The sequence below is a fragment of the Telmatherina bonti genome (genome assembly GCF_933228915.1).
Source record: "Telmatherina bonti genome assembly, chromosome: 18".
In the NCBI taxonomy this organism is placed as follows: Eukaryota; Metazoa; Chordata; class Actinopteri; order Atheriniformes; family Telmatherinidae; genus Telmatherina; species Telmatherina bonti.
Genome location: NC_136616.1, coordinates 23,509,697 through 23,530,065, shown reverse-complemented (window position 1 = coordinate 23,530,065; position 20,369 = coordinate 23,509,697). Strand labels below are relative to the sequence as shown.

Here is a 20,369-nt window from a genome sequence, read left to right as displayed (position 1 = left end):
CATGTATCTGGAATCCTGCAATCGTAAATTGATACTGCAAGCTGCTTTTCATCACATGTTCTTAATCATTAGACTTGCAGCCTGTTTTTAGTTTTTTCTGGTTTTTATTCGGTTAGTTTTTCAAGGATGTTTAAAGTGATCTTCAAACACCATGGACGCAACTGCTGTCCATTCATGACAACTTTCTGTATTTGCTTGTACTTGCAAAACACATTCTTGGGCACGTTTCCTGATAAACGTAAATAATACTTATTATTTGCATGCAAAGAAAAAAAAAAAGTATCTTAACTGAGTCAGTCAGACATTACAATTATACTCAAAATCAACTAACATAGAAACATGGCTGTTGGTGAAGAATCGTGCAACCACCCTGCATCATCCAGCCCTTTTCACCCTGCAATGGATCAAAAAGAACTGTAGCATCAATAGACGATCTGCTGATTCCGTCCCGTGTGGTTCACCTTTGATTGCAGGCTCAAAAGAACTACACAGATTAGATGCCTGTCGAGGTTGTGAGTGCTTGGTTGTGCTTGTGAGGGAGATGAGGTTTGGGTTCTAACATCTTCATGCTAGCAGAAGCAAGGGTAGCCCGTCAATACTCGTTTGACGTGTTAAAGAGAATCATGCTGGCTCAGTGGGACTCACCACAGCAACCGCCAGCAAAAGGCAGGAATCAATTAAAACACAATTAGGCCTAGGATGCAACATGGTCCAACTCAGCACGGGTTAGAGCAAACTAAATAATGTAGATGTTGGCTGGTAATTTGTGAGGAAGCAAGGATGTTTGATTGTTTTGCTTTTCCAAAACGGATCTTTGCTACACAATCTGTACCGTGGAAAAATAAATGTTCCATGTTAACACTTTCAAAAAGTATCTCCACCTTTATAAATTTATTTGTTTCATCTGTTGTTCAGAAGAAACATAAAGTCTACAGGTATTGTTCATAGTTCTACTTGTATTTTTACTTCGTATCTGTGTTGAGGTCATGATACGGCCTTTAATGCTTTTTAGAGCTAATTCCTACAATAAAGTTTGAGGCTGTTTTTTTTTTTTTTATCGCTTCTCAGGTGGGGATGCTCTGTGGCTCCAGCTCTGCTGTCATCTCGAATGTTTGATTTTTGCATTACTGTTCCGCAAAAGACAGATAAACTGTTTGTTGCCTCTCTCGCTCTCTGTCCCTTCAGCTCACCAAAGACAATTATGCCCCCTTTCCTTTCAAACTATTGCCAAGCTCAATTTGCCACACACATTAAAGACGCCACAAATGAAGAGTAAAGGGGCCAGGGTGAACAAGAAAATGAAATAGAACGACAGAGAGAGAGAGCCAAAAACAAAATTCTGTAAGAAATAAAAATCATATATAGAAAGAATCCTTTTAATTTTTTCTATGTTCTTTGCAAAGGAAAGTTGGAACCAAGGAACATTTAAATAATTAAAAGGTGTGAAACAAAAAAAAAATGACAGCCATCTAATATATTAAGCTTCCTTGTCATTTTTCTTAAGTAGGGGCTGGAGTGTCCGCTATGCAGGGAAAGAGTGACTCGGAGGATCGTGCCATCTGTTGAGCAAGCAGACTCAGCCATTTTCTGCTCTCGTGTCTCATATTCTCAACTGTGTCCACAGCCGGAGGCTAACTCACACCCAAATGCACCCAGTGCGACAAAAAGAGCAGCTTTTTTTATAAAAGCAGTCAGATTTGGTGCTGATCTGTTAGTCTGTTAAACTGGTGTGCACTAAGGTTCTCGGTGCACATGCAGAAAAAATTCCCCGTATATCTAGGATGGATATGTCAGGGCGCCAGCGCGATACAGTGTAGCAGGAATTAGGGCTGCTGTGAGTTGCAGGAAAAGAGCTATTGCACTGATTCCAAATAACAGGGGGGAGAAGGTAGGGGGAAAGACAAAGAGCCAGGCAGAAAAACTGAGACAAAAAAGCCCAAAGAAGAAATGAGGAGAAAATTGGCAGGAGAGCGATTAGGAAGAAAAACAATGGAGGGGAAGCTGGGAAAGCGGGGAACAAACACACGCACGTGGGAGATCAGGCAGTGCAGGAACAGAGAGAACTAAATATAAATCCCAGAGCTAATATGTACAGCCTGAAGTGGTTCTGGATTAGAAAAGGCGCTTTTTTCCTCACACCTTGGGTTTCAGACAGGACACACACATCAGCCCCATGACCTCCCCTTCTCCCAGACACCTCCTCAGTCATTAACAGACAGCCACCGTGGCTCCCTCATGATAAGTTTGTTTTGGCTTCGGGATGATGACCCAGCGCAGCTGTTTAAGGAGAGTATGGAGTAACAGCAGCTGCTAACAGCCAGACAGCTAAAGGAAGGAAATTAATGGTGGGGTTGCAGGGGGGGGGGGGGCATTAGGCGTCAGGATTTTGGGGCTGGTGAGTACAGTTGTGCAGGTCTCCGTTACATTTGTCATCAGACGCAAAAGTCTGGAAGTTTTACCAACAGTCTTCTGCAGGAAAAATTCACTAAGTTTTCTTTTTTTTCTCCACTTATTTTCATCATCAAATGTTTTGTAAATTAACATCGGGAAGACTGAAGTTTTGGAAGAGATAACTTCCAAGTGCTTCCTCTGCAACGTTTATCGACCGTTAATGCCTTTTTGAAAGGGACCCATAATTAAATTGTGTCAATAAATCCCGGAGCAGCACATAAAACGACGGATAAACAGAGAATACATTCCTCCATTTGCCTCTCCCCTGCTGAGAGACATATGTGGCGGGAGGAAGGGAAGAAAAATAAAACACATTTGGAGAGATTGCAGGGAACATTTCTCAAGCACAAAGTTGAAAATCTCACCCATCAATTTCACTTTGCGTGGCTCTGTTGTATATGACCTTGGGTGAATGATCCTTTCAGTCAGAGATATGCAGCCGAACGGAGGGGATTTCAGTGAGTGTAAAGGGAGCAATAAAACTTTATTCATCCCACTGTGACTCCAGAAGCTAATGATTCATGGATCTTACTTTAAAAAAAAAAAAAAGGAGAGAAGGTGGGAGAAGGGGAATCTTTGGTGTAGGACCGAAGCTCAATGAGGTTTGAAAACTGTTGTCACACATCAACGAGTAAGTGTCTGATGTCAAGTAACTCAATTCCAATGATTTCTCATTGTGATAGTCTTGGCTGAGGCCTGAGCATTTCTGGTTTTTACTGTGAAAAAAGGGATGGAAACTCATCTAGAACACATTTTAAAATTTGGTGAGATGAAGACATGTATAGGAGAAGTGCAATATGTATACGAACACAAAGCTGCGCGAGAGTCAAACCAATATAGCTCAACATTCTCAAACTTACACACCAGCTTTACAGATGGCCTTTTGATACATTTTATGACTCATAAAAAGTACCAATTTTCAGAAACTATGATATCCAAAAATCATGAAATTCTCACAATGAAACTACTTTGCAGTGGACACATTCCCGGGTCACAAAGTCTGACATTAGAATTACTTTTAACCTTTTTTCATTTACAGACTGGACTCAAGTTGATTCCCTGAAAAGCTGCTTCTCTGCACAAAAATGCAGAACTCAAAGAGTGCAGTCATAAACAGCATTTGCCCTGAACTTAGTAATAGAGCTGTTATTTTCTCTGCTTGTGTGTGCATGTTTTGTGCATGTCATTTTTCTTTTACTTGAGTACCATTTAAATTTGTGCGATCTCAGTGTAAAATAATGATGGAAACTTGTCAAAATGAGCTAAATGGGCAAACAGTAATCATATTAATGCAAATGAATTTATTGAATTCATCACTTCTTATGCAGTTTTGCTAAAGTAGCAAAGAAAAGCTCTGCATACAACTTAGGCAACTATGTGCAGGTAAGTTAATTACCTGTAGCTATTGAATTTCACATTTAGCTGTGACAATTTCCATTAGCTGAACTGATGAAGGTTTGCAGGTTAGCTGCAGCAGCATGTTTATTCAAGTGAAAAACATCCATATAAACCTTTTTTTAAAAAAAAATGTTTTCTCTAATCCATTAAAACCTGATATGTCTGCATATTGGTCCATTTTTGCAGGGTGCATTGAGTCTTAATGGGTTCATTTGTTAACAGACTACGCATGTGTTGGAAAAAGAAAAAAAAACAACAACAACTAAAAAAGATATTTTTACAGCTGTTACTCTAAGAAGATTTTAATGTTTACAACACCTTAATAGTTTTCTGTTTTCTTAATAATAAAAGTGATTTTATTTCACATTGCATTTGAGAATGGTGATTATGTGAATAAACTATTTCACTTAATCTAAAAGTTTTTAAGGAAACAAAAAAAGCTCCTTTGGAAATAAGTTTGGAAAAGATCCTTTTAAAGCGCATCACCATGCAACATTCTGCACAGAGAAGTTCAAGAGTGAAAGTTAGGTGGGGCTGAGGCCAGGTTCAGATGCTGAATTTCATCCCAAAATTTGACTTCTTCTAAGTCAAGTACTGAACTGTGCTTCAGCAAGTTTTAGGCAAATTATGTGTCTTTAATGAAAACTTCTCTCGTACCTGTGGAAGAGGTGGTCATACTGCCAAATGATCCAGTATTAACATCAGCTTTTAGTGTTTAATGAAGAAGTTGTATCCAAGTATTTAAGTTTTAAAAGTTTTACTTTAAGTGTTTTTGCATGTGATGTTTAAATTTATATATATATATATATATATATATATATATATATATATATATATATATATATATAAAAACTTCCATCTTTTGCATTGCATCCCAAAGCAGGATTTTTTCCTTTTGAGGCTTACATGAAAGTGTTCGGTGTACTTACTTTGAGCGTCGGCGAGGTGGAGGAGCAGACCCTGGACAAGCAGCAGCGGCAGCAGCAGCAGCAGCAGCGTGGGTCTGGCTCTGTGCATGGTGGGACAGCTTGGCACCAGCATGCTTTGGCAGCCTCGGTGGCACTGGCTCACAGAGCCCTGTGAGTCAGTCTGGTCTGATTTCTCAGATGCAGGGTATTCACAGCCTATGCAATGCAAGGAAGGATGGGAAGATGGAGAAGAAGGAAGGAGGGAGGGGAAAAAGAGAGAGAGAGAGAGAGAGAGAGAGAGAAAAAGAGGGACTGAATGAAACAAAGCTGTTTGGCTCCACGGGTTTTATCTATCCTTGCACATTTCTGACATACCCCCACACAGCCTCGGCTGGAGCTGACAGAGGATAGGAAGAGCCTGATGTGCTCACGGGGTATATTCTGACAGTTCTCTAAATGGAATAGTCACTTCACACAATGCGTGTGCACGTGTGCATGAGAAGGAGAGAGATAGCGAGTTGAAGAGAGGAAAAAAATCCCATAGATGAAAGGGTGAGTTAACATGATTTTGTCTTCACAGCTTAGGTTGTGAGCACCATTTAAATATGCTGCATAGGATGCAATCATTTGAACTCTCCCTCTGATCAGCAGTGATATCTGTATCACCTTAAGAACAACCCCTTTTAAAGAAGATTTGACAGGAAAAAAGAAGCTATAGTCAGTCTGGACATCTGATAAAACTTAGTCCTGTCCTATAAGAAGTCGATGCAGATTAATAAGGACGCAGTTACAGTTCTCATACACCCAACGTCTTTTCATTGTAGATGTTTTAATAAATCTTAAGTCCTATTCAAAGTGATGGCTGTAACTTAGCTTTTAAGCCAAAAAAGATTTCCCCTGTTACCCAGTACTACAAGCACCAAAGAAAACCTTTAAGACACTGTGGCCAGCCGTTTCTATTCATGTTTCAGCCTTTTAGCGAAGAGCCGCTACATGGCTTTAAAAATCAATGTGATACAGTGAGCTAGTATTAGCTGCAGACTGCCTCTATCCCTTGTCATCCATTTGCTTAAGCTTGAGCTTGATCCTTGGTGATGGATGCCTTGCAGTAGACTTCAGTTCATAACAGAGCTCCCAACTAATCTGAGTGTCAAACTGTATTCAGGGGTTAGCGTACTAGCTACCCTGCCTGCATTGTTCTGCAGGAAACTGTTGTTTCAGCTGTAGCGACTGGTGGAGTTCAAGATCAAACAGCATGAGAAAAATCCAAGAAGTTCTGTGATTGTGTAGTTTTAGTAGCAGAGCATGCAGCAGCAGCAATATCACGTTGGACTGTTTATCTGCAGATATGACCGCCACCTATTAAGAGGGGGGAAAAAAAAAAAAAAGGAAAAACAAGACCCCCCTAAGCCAAATCACTAGGCCCGATGATGACAAAGTACCTCATTTCCCTGTTACCAATCATCCTCTTTCCCGCTCGTAGCTTTCCCTCTTTCATTTCTGTGGGCTGTAAATGGCAGAAAAGACGGGAAGATAGCGCACCTGTCACACTCGATTTGTGTTGGGGGGAGATAGACACGACTACCTGTCTCCAAGCGCCGCAGGGCTGGTAGCGAGCGCGCAGAGCGGGGGACGTGTGGCGAAGGGAATCAATTTGAGGCAATCTCATCCCCCGTGCATGCCGCCACCAACACATAACGCACACACAAACACAAACGCGTATGCCTACACAAACATCTGAGAACACTAGCCCGAATTTTCACATGAGCTGTGTTTCGTAACGACAGTGAATTTGATTAAAATCAACTGGACTGAAAAACTGAGACGGGCGTAAGGGGATAAAGCTGCCGCATGATCCATACGTAGCTCAGGTACAGCTGTCTGTCTCCTCAGCTTATTGTTTTATGCGTCTCCTCTCGCCGAATCAAAGTGGTAGGCCTGTGAGTTAATTAATGAAGTGTGAATTTTCCAAAATGACGCGAGGCTGCACTGACATTGCAGTGCTCAGCAGCCCTCCCCTTCTCTATAATCAACCTGCACATACACACGCCCATTTGCACTATTACACACAAGCTGATGGAAGCAAAGAAAAACCATCTGTTTGTTGTGTAACCACTGGTGAGACAACTAAAAGGATGTGCCATGCAAGAGTCTACTATATACTCAGAGAAAACACACCTCATGAAAGCATCGCTGATTAAAAAAAAAACAAAAAACAAAACAAACAAAAAAAGAAACTAAACTTTGAAATTGGCCGTAATTTTGAGTGGAAATACCTTCCAGCAAATTGTGCTGTAGAATTCTTCTTAACGTCCAAAAGGGTGACAAGCAAACCTAAACCCTGCAGAATGGCTGCAGTTCGCTAGCTCTACTGTTACCCGACAACTGATGTCACCTTAGTGCTGCATTGATGTTGTGTTCATCCACATATGGACACATGATCTTTTCTGACTCCTCCGAGGTGGCTTTGCCATCAACTATTTTATCCTCGACAGCCTACACCTTCATTTTCATACATTTGGTGGCACTGATGCTTCCCATTGAACATTTATTACATTAGAAGAAGAAAAAAAAAAAGAAAAACAATCTTGTCTTTCTTCCAGAGCCTCTGGTGGTATTGTTGTGTTCCCATTCAGTTGTGCTCCATTCAAAGGATTTTGCTGCTGATAGCAATCATGCATTATTAAACAAAGCCTGACAACATGCACCATGTTAATTAGAAAAGGAGGGAGTGTGTGGCAAGAAAAAAGAAAGGAGCCGTTGAGCTGTCTACTCTCTCTCTTTCCCCATGATTCTTATCAGAAATGTGAAAAAGAATGAGGGTGGGATGTTTATATTCTTCATAAAGACTGGTCTCCATTCTCATTAGAGCGTGCTTGTTTGGCATTCTGGTCTTTTTGACTATCAATATTATTCAGGGTAGGAGGAAAAAAAAAAAAAAAAAAAAAAAGCAAAAAAAGCAAAAACAAATTGACCATATTTTCCACTCTCCAGCCATACCACAATAAACTTATTATGAGAACAAATGCAAGCAGAATGGTTATGAGCTCACCAAGGCACCAGGTTCAAAACATCAGTGTCATGCCAAATGTGTTTCCATGCTCTCTCACATGCTGTATTAGTTCGGAAAACCGAAAACAAACCAGTGGGAAACCAGAGCTTACATAAGAATGCTACTGATGGGGCAATTTTTAACATTTTCAACATGGATTAAAGCATAGCAGTTGTACCAAATTATGCTCATCCTTTGTGCAAATTGACTAACTTCACATTGCTCAGCTCCAGGGGGGTTTGAAATGGGGTGTTTGTAATTTCAGGCTCATGCACAGACTGAATGGAACTTGAAGGAAAAAGTGGAATTGTGTTTCTTTTATCCTAACAGACCAAAGCAGCCACAAAAATGCCACCAAATCTATTAAGGCCAATCCGTCTGTAATTAGTCCAACACATGCAAGGACAAAGCATGGCTAAACTGCACAGTGTGTGAGGCATACTGAACTATGTTATAATATCATGCCCAGCCAGGCACAGCAAATACAAATTTGCGAGGCAGGACTTTGTATTTCCCACCAGAGTTGCAAAGTTATGGAATGCAATAATTACATTCCAGGCTTACACTTTTCATACTGTGATATGTATGTGCTATGTATGTGTATCTATGTATGTTTGTGTATGTGATTTTTGTTACTGTGTTTGCTTATATGTCGTCACTTAAACAGACTACATGATAAGGTTTCAGAGAAAGGAAATGTTTGAATCATATATGGTGAAAAAACGTGACATGGCTCAGGGACTGTTGTGAGACTCAGATGCATGGAGACAATACCATTAGGTCCTATCATTGGGACAAAAACACTGTGTTAAGACGAGTGATTTAGCCTAAATGTGAGCACTTCCATTTCTCTATAAGCTTTGTAATGGAAAAGATAGATGTTTGCACCCCAAGTGTTTGTGCAGGAGGATTTATATCTATATCTATATAAGCAGAATGAATGAAAAAAGGCCACCACATTCATCTACACATATTCTATCCTTTTAAAGTCCAAACATTGTAATCCTATGTTAAGTTTAGGTCATGTCAAAATGATTTTTTTCCTTTTACAGGCTAGCTGCAGCTATTTCTAATCTTTGCCTCAAGTTCATGCTTAATCGCTGCCATATCACCTTTCAGGCTCTACTCACGTCTCAGTTATGTGTACTTGAATCTTTTTGTTACTCTTCGCTCGTGTTATTTCCCACTATTTGTCTCCTCTTTCAGCCCCTAAACTGCTATTTTCTTCTTCTTCTGTTTGCTGTGGTGTGATTTAAGACCGAGTGACAAGGCCGTTTCTCACACATCGCTCTCGATTAGCCGGCATGTGTAATAACATCCCTCAAGCTAGGCTAAGCTATGCCCTGAAGTGCAGCCTCCACATGAAAGACCCTGACAACCACACATCAGAAGAGTTTATTTGCTATACTTACTTATTTACTCCCCCCCCCCCCCCCTCCCAACTGCCTCCCTGCCTCCTCTGACCTCCCTCAAACCAGCCTCTCACGGTCATAAACTACCCTTTTGGGTGGTGCCGGCAGACTTTCTGTTTGAGGAAAATCATGGTTTACGGCTCTCGCTGCAAGACTAAGTAATTTCTGACAAACAAATTTTTCCAGTGCTGCAGCTCTTGTCTTTTTGCTTATATGTTGTTTTCTTATGAATGGACCACCCAACATGAAACACACAGCGGGAAGCTAATTGAATCTGATGACATTTGTTTGCCTAATAATTGGTTTAAAAGCACCTGCTGTGATGGTGGGAAATGAAAATGATCACGACCCCATCTCCTATGTCTATGTGCGAAATTAGTACTATATTTCAAAGCGGTTTTCCTTTTCATATAAGAAAAATGATGTGGCCTTTGTAATGTCACTGCAGAAATACTATAAAGTAACAACTTTTGTTCCTGCCTGTGAACTCTAATCAGGTGACAGTTGTTGTTTTTTTTACCCTTTAAATAAAATTAAATAAAATAAAAAAGCTGGAATCTGACAGGTAAATCAATTTTCTAGATGAAAAACACAGGTCAAGGGCTGCATTTTAAAAACTGTTAACTTGTTTGGGTGCAAGAAGGACTCTCTTATCTTTCACAATTCCGCCCACCTACACGGACCTTGAGCATACATTTTAACTTAAACAGCCAAGACACCTGATTTCACATAAATTCCTCCTCCTAACTCCTTTTTTTTTAGCTTTCAACAGCCTCACCTTGACTTTTCCCTCTCCCTGATCTACTTCGCCACCTTCTCTCACTCCCCATCTCATCACCCATCTTTCTCCCTCTACTCATTCCTCCTGCCACCTTCCACTAGCAGCTGCTGAGTTCAGATGGATGGTGCCCACAGTGCAAGACCCTGACCTGCAGTCTAGTGACTGATTATCCCTGTGCCCTGTTGTGCTGCTCTTTCAACGCATACCAACACATAGTGCACACAAAAGCATAACAAACGCTCACACACACAAGGTTATGGAGCTACTGGGCAATCTGGAGGGACGCTGGGGAATTTAAAGGGGAGGAAAAAAGCAAAAAAGCCAAAGCAACCTATTTTATCTTTGTCTCCATGTTTGAATCACCTCCTCTGACCTTGTTGACACTGGTAAACACACTTCCTATTGAGCGCTAATGGATGCCACTAATGCCTTTTCAATGGGCAGCAGAAGACACAACAGAGTACAGTCAGCCCTTTGGTAAGCACGCGAACTGTGTAAACTATTCAAATGATTACTGGCTTGTTGGGAGGCCTTCACTTGTGCCGTGTTTGTTTGTCACAGTGTGGGAGGCTTCTATAGCACAAGCATGTGCCACTCGGCTTGTGCTTGACCTTCCGCATCAGCATTTAGTATAAGGAAAGAACTTCTTATCATGCAAACAGGCTGAATCTTGAAGAGTCTATTGTGTCGGGAGCAGCGAGTGTGGCAAGATGGGGGGGAAAACGAGGAAAAAAAAAAATGCTAGACGCAGCAGCCGCAGCCAACCTAGAATGGTTAGGATTAAATTTACGCCGCATGAACAGGGGTAGGGAAGGGCTAAATCATGTTACATATTATGAAGCAGAAAAAAAAGAGGGAGTGAGAGGAAAGGCGGAGCAGAGGGCTGGAAATATAATGGATAAGGGGAACAACAAGTCAGAGGGGGAAAAAGTGGCAAGAGAAAAAGACGGGAGGGATAAATATGGAAGAAAAAGAAAGGAGAGGAACGGTGGAGAACACATTGTTAGTTGGAGAGCAGGAAAGGTGACCAACGGAGGAAAGCAAGGGAACGTGCCTCTCTGCCAGATTTTTTTTTTCTTCCTTCACACTCCGCCTTTGCTCACACCACTAACGGAGGTTGAGCGAGAGAGATGGAAGAGAAGAATGAGGGATGGAAGGAGAAAAGACAGGAATCGCTGAGGAGGAGATGATAGCTATGAGGCCCCTCTAGCAGTTTAAATGTATTGTTTCCTGAAGGGCATGAATGGGGAAGATGACAGAAGGTTGGAAGAGGGGGGAGAAGAAGATACATGGTTCACGTAAACCCTTCTCATCCTCAAAGTCTCATACTCTGAGTTCAGGACCACATCCAAGCAAATGGATGCAGCTTAAAATGCACAACTCCTACACAAACATGCTCAAAAATGTAGACTAAGGCATTCATTTGCACAAATACATACATACACAAGCATGCGCACCCTTTGCACCACATGCTCCTGGCACTTTGACATCTACCCCCAGCACACCAACGGTCTGTGGGAGGATGAATAATCTCACTTCCGTGAGGCAGAAAATGAGAGAGAGGAAGGAGGGTGAGAGGGAGGTTGTTCCTAGCCTGAGCCCATGTCGTTTTATGGAAAGTACAGAGCTCCCGAACAGACAAACAACATTCCTCCGCCATGGCACAAAACCATGAGGATACAGCCCTATTGAAAATCATAAATAACACATGATGGGAATTGTGTTGGTCTCTAATACATATGGCATAAGCCAACACAAATCTGCCTCCTTATCTATAGAAACAATTGAACAACAAGGTGCATTGTGTTCTCTTGACATTTTACTGCCTTTTGTACACATGCCAAACCATTTGGTATGTAAATACACTACTTAGGCTTACATGAAAGATGTAAAGAAGCGCTTGGGGCATACATGCCATACTTACAGGGCAAGAAAAATAATTAAAATGCCAAGTGTCTCCCATTATCTAAATGCAAATTGGTCTGGATGTACCCTGAGCTAAAATGTAATGTTATATCATGGTTGCTGTATTGTAGCACTACAGCAACATTGAGGAAATCTTTGAAAGTAACTTTATCAGAAAGTCGTAGGGTGGTGTTTGTTTTTTTTTCCCCCTGTTTCATGGCTATCATGAATACTTTCCACCGACACTTTTATGACATGTAAAAGGCAACTTTTTGTTGTGGTACTAATTTACATAATATAATGATTCTTTTATATAACTATATGATTTAAATCATTCATATATAGTATCCTTTCTCAAGTCAGTTAAAAGGTTTTCAGAAAAAAAAAAAAAAAAGACACAAACCAGGGTCCACAAGGGCACTGACAGCTATTCTTGTTTTTCCAATTTATTATGGACTCTGTTGTCACTTCTTGCTCAGATTTGATAAGAAAAGCTGAGTCAACAACTGAAAGAAAAGCCAGGCAGCATTAGAGGCATCTGCTTATCAAAGCTATTTTGCATGAAAATCTGTCAGTGTCAACATTTGGGGGCAATGGGACAAAAAATATCATCACAGATGTGTTTTTGCTGAATACACAGAAGGAGGAAGAATTATGTTATTCCTGCCCCTCCATCTAAATCTTGATAAGTCTGTCAGAGGACATGCTAAGAGGGGATGGACACCATTTTTGAAAGTTGTGTTAATATTTCAAGTATATCCTTACTAAGGTTTACTGAGCACTTTGATGTTGGTAGTGCTGATTATTAGATGTGAAAAGCTAGCTCTTGGATGACCTTGAAAGGTGTTTAAAGCAAAGCTAAGCCAAGCCATTGTTCTCAGAAAAGGCTGCTTGTGCAACTCAGTGGTGAGAAAGCCAGAGTTTAACCCTCGGTAAATGCAATTATTCTCTGGTTGTCTCACCAAGACAAGCATTTACAGCCACAAAAAAAGTGTGGTTCCCATTAATGGCATATTGTAGTACTAAAATAAGGCCTTTTATTCTGCTGGTGAATATGAACAAGTCATCCTTTTTCTTCACCATTTGAAGATTAAAATTCAAATCAAATGCCACCTTCAAACAAATGTCAATGTACAAAATCAAAACTGTTCTTTGTCTGCCATCAAGCACCATGCACAGTTTGACATTTGGAAGTCATTTTCTCTCCTTTAGTCTTTTTTAAAAAAAAAATAAAATTAAATTGATAATTGTTAAATTAAAATCTTCAGAACCCACATCAAACAAATAGCTTTTGTTTCCAACGCTGTGCTTCCTAGAAACTCTATTAATTCACCCTCAACCAAATATAGTCCACCCCCAAACATCCAACAAACATGATGAAGACACTGTCAAACCTGACATTGCCATCTCCCATGCTGTCAGTGGTCCTCAACGGGAAGTCGTTGACTGACTGCTTGGATGTTCCTCATCATTAACAGGGCTGCCTGTGCCACCACGAGGGCTTTTGATGACAGAAACTACAGCCCCAAAGCCTGCCCCTCCCAATTTGCCTGCTCAAATGTCATCTAAATGAGATAGGGCCCAGGAGCTGTGGGATTAGGCACTGCATAATTACCTATTTAAAGATCCTAATTGAGCATTTCATTAAGAGAGAGGCAATAAGATTGTGCCAAATAAGACACTACAGATGTATATTTCCTTGCATGCATGAACACATGTGTTCGATGTGGTAGACAGGTTGGTGATATGAAAATGTGTGCGCAAACACTTGTGTGTGTGCACTATGAAACTGCAGCAGACTGTAACCTTGAATTCAAGGGTTACCTTGTTAGCAGCATGGCCTTGCATGGTTTTCTGTTTACATTGCATTTAGACTCTTTGCCACATGACTGCAAAAGTAAATTCAAAAGTCATTCACCTTTAGAAATTGAGTTTTGTATGTAAACACTGGAACTTTCCACAGACGCAGATTGTACAATCCAATGATCTTTAGACAATTGTTGGTTTCAGACATTTGTTGAACTTAAACATGTCCAGTTCCCTTGAATTAGCAGGAAATATTTGTGAATATAATGATCTATTTTCTTTTGCTTTCTTTTTTTTTGTTAAACAACTACAAACACTTATCTTATTGTGCAACTTCTGTTAAAATTTTATCACTCTGAAGTGCTGATGCTTCAAATTAAACCAAAACTTTATCCTCATTTTCTGCAAGAAAAGATTGTCTTTACTGTTTCAGGCTTGAACAGAGTTACTGCCACTAACATTATCAGCTGTCGAACTCAAACTAGCTCCTAGGCATTCAGCATATCTACAACAGTTTTGTCAGACAAGAGCTGAGATAAAAGACAGATATGTCTGCTTTTTAATTTCCCAAAGGCTACGATGATGCAGCTATCTACTGTGATCTGCACCACTAAATTTGCCGGGGTTGGGTACTAAACTACATTTATTTTCTCAAGAGGAATTTAAATTAGTATTTTTAACCATTTTTTTCTTTCTTCTTCTTTTTTCCTTTTTTTAAATCTTGGAAGCTATTTGACACAAAGCTGAACAAACACAGTGTTTAAGGAACACTATTAATTTGCCTAACCGACATTTTATATTTTGGGATACACACACATTCTTCTGTTGTTCCACAACATTACTGTGTCACTCAGCTCATTTAGTTGGACATTACTGTAATTCAAAACTCTAATTATGGCATCTGCATTCTGGCACTGGCCATTAAAAGAGGTTAAAATCAATAAACAGAGCTGGACTCCTGACAACAGCAGTGTCCCATGATTCTTTACTATTACAAACACTTTCAACAGCCACAATCTGTTGAGGAGAACTCCAGACCCAGATAGTTTGCTGATGACAAATTTGACCTGATTTCCATAACCCAGCATGCCATGACTCCTGTTTGCCCTCTCATTGGTATATCCAAGATGACTAGGGACATTGGCAAGTCACTCGCAGTTGCCTCACACATGATTGACTTGTTTGCTAAATGACTAGCATCTGAAGTGGCAATGAAAGCTCGAGGCTGTTGGAGCCTTTGGGGCAGACACCAGCTGCTTGACTGCTACAGATAAACTGTCCCTCCCTCTTGGGATTCATATGTGTTGAAGTCTGGCCAAAGATGCTCAGGGCTGTAATGACACTGAAACATTATGTGTCTGCCTGTGCTGTTCTGGCATAAGAACTATTATTCTTCTTTGACATGATGGACGTTGAAAAGGTTCCTACGTTTGCTGCGAAATGAACCAGGATCAAGAAGTCTGCTGCTGAACCACCAATGGTGACAAGTCAAAAGATGAACATGACGGCAGTTAAATTTTTTAACTTGTGAATATCCATAAGATGATTGCATTTTATATTTCTTGTGAGTGTCTGACCTTTTTCAAAGCCAAGTTCATTCTCCCTTGTTGAGGAAGGATTGGAGAGCGGTTTATACAACTGCATGTGATCTTGAGAAACAATGATACGCAACCTGTCAGACCCTCATGGACACACGAACTGCAGGTTTAAATCTGGAATTTGCATGTGGTGATTTTGCTTCTGAGATTACTTTAATGTAATTTTGTTTAGATGGGCAGGTTGGCTTGTGTATTACCTTAGAGCCGCATCTCTCAGATTAAAAGGTGCTTTTCTATTCCCTTCTTCCCCTTGTTCCCTTAGAGAGCATTTTAAAAATTAAACACGAAGTTAATATTTCCACATATGGAAAATTTAAAAATGAGTGTATTCCGTTAAAGCAAAACACTTTCATCTATCATGTCTCGACTGCAGTTGCTAAGTAGTATAGATCTAATATTTTGTACTTTGAATAATTAAGGTGCTGAATCGTGAGAAAACAAGAAACTGAAGCTGTACCTTTTCAATCATAGTAAATTTTAAAACAATTGCCCATTGAACAGGATCCAAACATATACTATTCTCTGCAAACATACCATCGATGTTACGATCACCATTTTGAATTATAGAAATTCTAGCACACATGTTGACATAACTTTTTGACCCTTCAATAATACACTTGAATGAAAGAGTGTGAATAGATCATATTTTTTATGCCCATCATTTGTGCTTTCCATGCTAGAAAGGATTTAAATAATGACAGTAAGTGTTGCCCACTGTAACTGACTGGCATAATTGGTACATATCCCAAGTGTACCAACAAAACTACCTACACAGAGTGTGTCTCCCCATCTGGAAACACCCACAACAAAATATCATCTAACCCATGTGGTTTTCTATTTTAAAGTTTCTTAATAGTTATTGGAGTGAAGTGGAGGACCAATGTGGACCATATCAGCCCAAATCTCAGCCTTGTACAGTCCCTATCTCCCCATCTCTGTTGGGACACATCCGTCTTGATTTCTGCTGAGTGCCAAAAAGAAGTAGCGGAAGAATTAGATGGAGAGATGGAGAAGAGGGTGGTAGAAGAGTGTTCACCTGATAACGCAGCTACAAATCAGAAGAGAGGATCTTGGGGAGCGTTGCCCCAACGTGCTGGAAAGAGGAACTTCATCTTTATCTAATTACCACAGGGCTGTTTTGCCATGGTAGATAGCATAAGCATTTATGGCGGCTGGTTGGTATCTCGTGCCTTTACAAGCACACACATGCTCACTCACAAGCTCATGGAGATATGATTAACATTCAAACACACGTCCAGTCATACACACGCACAGTAGCAAGCACGCACACATACATGGGACTTGGGGCTGTGTGCCATAACAGCCCAATGAAGTATATTCAGATTAGAAAGGTGTCGCATTACTCTCCAGTTGGATGATAAATACGCGGTTAGCACCATCATTAATCTTGCACCCCTCCCCACCTTCTGCCTCCAGACGGGGTGATGTAAGGGGAGGGGAGCAAGCACACACTGGATGGAGCTACTGCCTCACTTTGGGCTGCAGCAGTGTCTCTGTGGCTTTCATGAAGCAGTGCCACATTCTCTCTCTCTGCTGGATCTCACAAGTACATAAGGGCCGAGCAGTCTGACCCACTGGATTTAGTTATAACATCACAGGACAGGGGTTCAGATTGTTGGGTCAAACTCAGGTCTTCTCGGTCTTCTTTATTTAGAGTTAATGTCTATAAAATGTGTACAAGCATGCTTGTGAGATAACACATTGCCCCTTTTCTTCTAAAATTCTCCAAGGACTCTTTCTATAATTTGTTTTACATTTACCTCACCTTTCTTTACCTCCAGCCCTTCGGTCGTGTGTTAGTTTCTGAGCACACGGCTTTTTCCTACCCCTCCCGTCTTTCATCCCTGGGATTTGCTGACATATTGCCCTGAATGGCATTTCATCATAAGTGGCCATTGTCTGGCTAATGAGCAGCATGCATAAAACACTAGAGGGCTGACAAGACAATGGCAGACATACACACAGAGAAAGAAACACATGGTCGGAACAAGTGTGGATTTGCCACCAATAGCTTAAGCAGCACATTTCTGCAGCAAAAACTGACAAGTCCCTTTAGGGAGACATCAGGCATCTTTGACAGTGGCATGTTGCTTTCAATACAAACAAAGCCCTATGGAGGGCCAAAGGTCAAGAGCTGTGGATATTAGGTAAAATAAATTGGTGCTGGTGTCAGCTGTGTTGTGTATAGCACAGTCATCCTCCCTTTCCTCTGTTCATTAGATGAAGTATATAGGCTGTGAGAGTGAGTCCCTCGGAGGCTGCAAGTCAGAGTTTAAGCAGGATCCTCCTACATATCTTCAGTCAAGTGGTGCCTCTTGGGAGTAAAAAGGGAGAGCACGTCATTGGATCTGGTCCAAAAGGTGGACTAAAAATCTCAATATAAACTGATTCACCAAATCCTGAAGAAGCATAATGTGTGTGTTTTTTTTATCCATAGTAACATATTGTAAAATGCTGTTATGAGACACTTGCTCCGTTTTGCTTCAGAATTATACTGTACTATTATGAGTCAACCAACATCTTACCTAACAGTCACACTCTATAAAAAGCTATCAAAGATAAGGGTTTTAAACGAGTTGAACATAACTCTATGCAACACTATATTTGTATCATACTTATCTTTATACATTTTCAACAGAAAATAAATGCAGTGCAGCTCTGATAACTATTTAAAGATCATCACTGCAGACCTATTTTTTGTCCTCTAGACCTGTTGTCTTTCTCAGAAATTGTAGGCAATAAGAAAAGCATGATCCTTGCCAAGACCTTTGAGCTTAACGACAACCATACACTAGCACTATTGTATAAAAAAAGGACAACATAAACACTGGTGGTTCATTGCGAGATGGCTGATTGGCTCTTGAGGGGGCTGTAAAGATTTTGCTAGCTTCATTTGGAGCAGGCGCAAGTTATTTAGTAAATTAGGGTGATGAAAACTCCTTTATATGTGCATCATATACACTGGTATGTAAAACAGCTATAATCAAGCACAAATTCCAGACAAAAATGTTCAAGCTCACACAATTGCCTCGTGTTGGCCCAATTGTGTTACCACACTTTTATTGAATCTCACAGTCGCCCCCAATCACTCTGTGTCTCATAAAATGTGGGCAAGTGGATTGGGGCTACTATTATAGTGGCACAATACAGAAATAAACCACTTTTACTGCTGCAGACAAAGTTATGTGACCTGGAAAGGGTGTGTGTTTGCTGGGATAATGACTGTATTTTAGAGACAAGCCTCAGTGTGAACTCTAATTACTTGTCTGGGGCCACTGAGCTACATTGGTCTCAAGCACTTAGTTATTAAGTCCATATTGGCTCTATGTTGATCAAACACAAGTTGAATGTCTGCTGAAAATATTTACGCTAACTGCAAAATGGAGAGCTTGTTTGGTAATGTTGTAAGTTATCAATTTTAGGGTAAAACAATCCTGAAGCATAGTTTATGGTCCGACATGCATCACTGAATACTTTAAGTGTCCACAAGACAAGATGGAGTTCACAAGAAACAGAAAGAGCTAAAGATACTCAACCAAACTTTAGGATCCCTGCAGCAACATTAAAGGGATACTTTTAAGAAAATACCCTTTGACTTTCACATTTTATATGACTCCATTATCTACACTCTGTGGAACAGGCTCCTAGTTAACTTAATCACTGTGACAACCATTTCTCATAAATATGCAAATATAATATAGGCATTGTGAGTAATTCCAGAAAGACAGTGTCTTAAGGCAAAGATGTGCCAAACATTCTTGCTTAAATTTCCAGTCGAGTCTTCTGAGCACCTCATGTAAGGCAAACTGTGAAGTTTCTTAGTTCCCACTGTCACATGTTTTGCTAAAAGACAGCATGTTTGCTTGTCACAGTAAATTTCACCGCACAAAATGGCAGAACCCTGAGCTGCTCTCATCATCCTCACTTCCTTCTGAGTTTCCAGTGTGGTTAGAAATGAAGCAGACAAAGAGGGAGGCGGCAAAAGAAAAAAAAAAAAAAAAACTAGTAAGGACTGTCTCTGCAATCTTAATGAAATAATGTCATTAAAATGGCACAAAGGCAGTCTGATTATATAGGTTGAAATATAATTTTGCACTCGGGGCTTTTTTGTGTCCCACTTGACCATTTCTATGCTTGTAAAACAGTCCTCTGCTGACAGAAGTCACATAGAAAGGGGGTGTATGTAAAAGAAACAAGGCAAAAAAAAACCCCAAAAAAACAGGGTAAGTTGTTGGGGTGTTAAGGTAATGCACTCATACTGGCTTGAGACTTATCTCACTCTACATCCTGGTGGTGCTGTATGCAAAACTTTAGTCCTCAGTGTAAAAAAAGAAGAGAAAAAAAACAAAGTAAAATATGGTTGGGTCTCTTGAAGGCAACTTCTATCCCTAGTGAAGAGGGCCATCTCAATCCATTTTGTGTCAGCTGTCTTGACTCACCTTTGTGTATACGCTTGCATTCCTGCTGATCTATTTAATCTCTGACAGGGAGGCTGAGTTTGTGGACTAACAGCTGGGAAATATGTGCCCCCTACTGCCCTTGCACTCCTGCCACCCACTCTTTCTCCCTCTCACTGCCCTACCAGGTCAGCCTCCTGACGACTAATAAAAGAAGCGGCCCTTGACTGTGAACAGCTGGGTTCCTGTGATCTAACTTGGCAAGCAGAATGCAGGGGCTTTTCCTCCAACAGCAGAACAGTAAAGTACGCATGAATAGTACAAGAATGAGGGCAACAAATACTGTACATGGAGAAGATTGGGATAAATGATGTGTGTGTCTGTGGGGGGAGGGAGTATAAAATAAAGTGAAAAAAACAGACATAATAGTAGCCATTGGTAAGACAGGGGAAGGGAGTACAGTGGCTGTCTTGGCCCTGGCTTTTCATGGCCTAACCAGCTAATCAATAGCCCAGAGAAACACTATTTCAGCTGGCTCACTGAGCTCTCTGTACAGAAGAAATACTCAGAATGCTAACTCAGTCGCTTTTCTTTTTTTTTTATTCACTCTCTCCCTTCAGCATTGGACAACAGTTTTTCT

The 20,369-nt window shown here is 40.6% G+C and overlaps 1 protein-coding gene across 4 annotated transcripts in view; it reads right to left on the bottom strand.

Moving 5' to 3' along the window:
* Positions 1 to 20,369, bottom strand: part of LOC306769091 (receptor-type tyrosine-protein phosphatase delta) — a 128,501-nt gene that overhangs the window by 91,592 nt on the left and 16,540 nt on the right. For all 4 annotated transcript variants that reach the window (XM_079257606.1, XM_079257607.1, XM_079257609.1 and 1 more), the window contains exon 2: positions 4,779 to 4,973. In XM_079257606.1, the coding sequence (XP_079113732.1) occupies positions 4,779 to 4,890 (112 nt within the window). In that variant the 5' untranslated portion in view covers positions 4,891 to 4,973. The remainder of the gene's footprint in view (positions 1 to 4,778; positions 4,974 to 20,369) is intronic.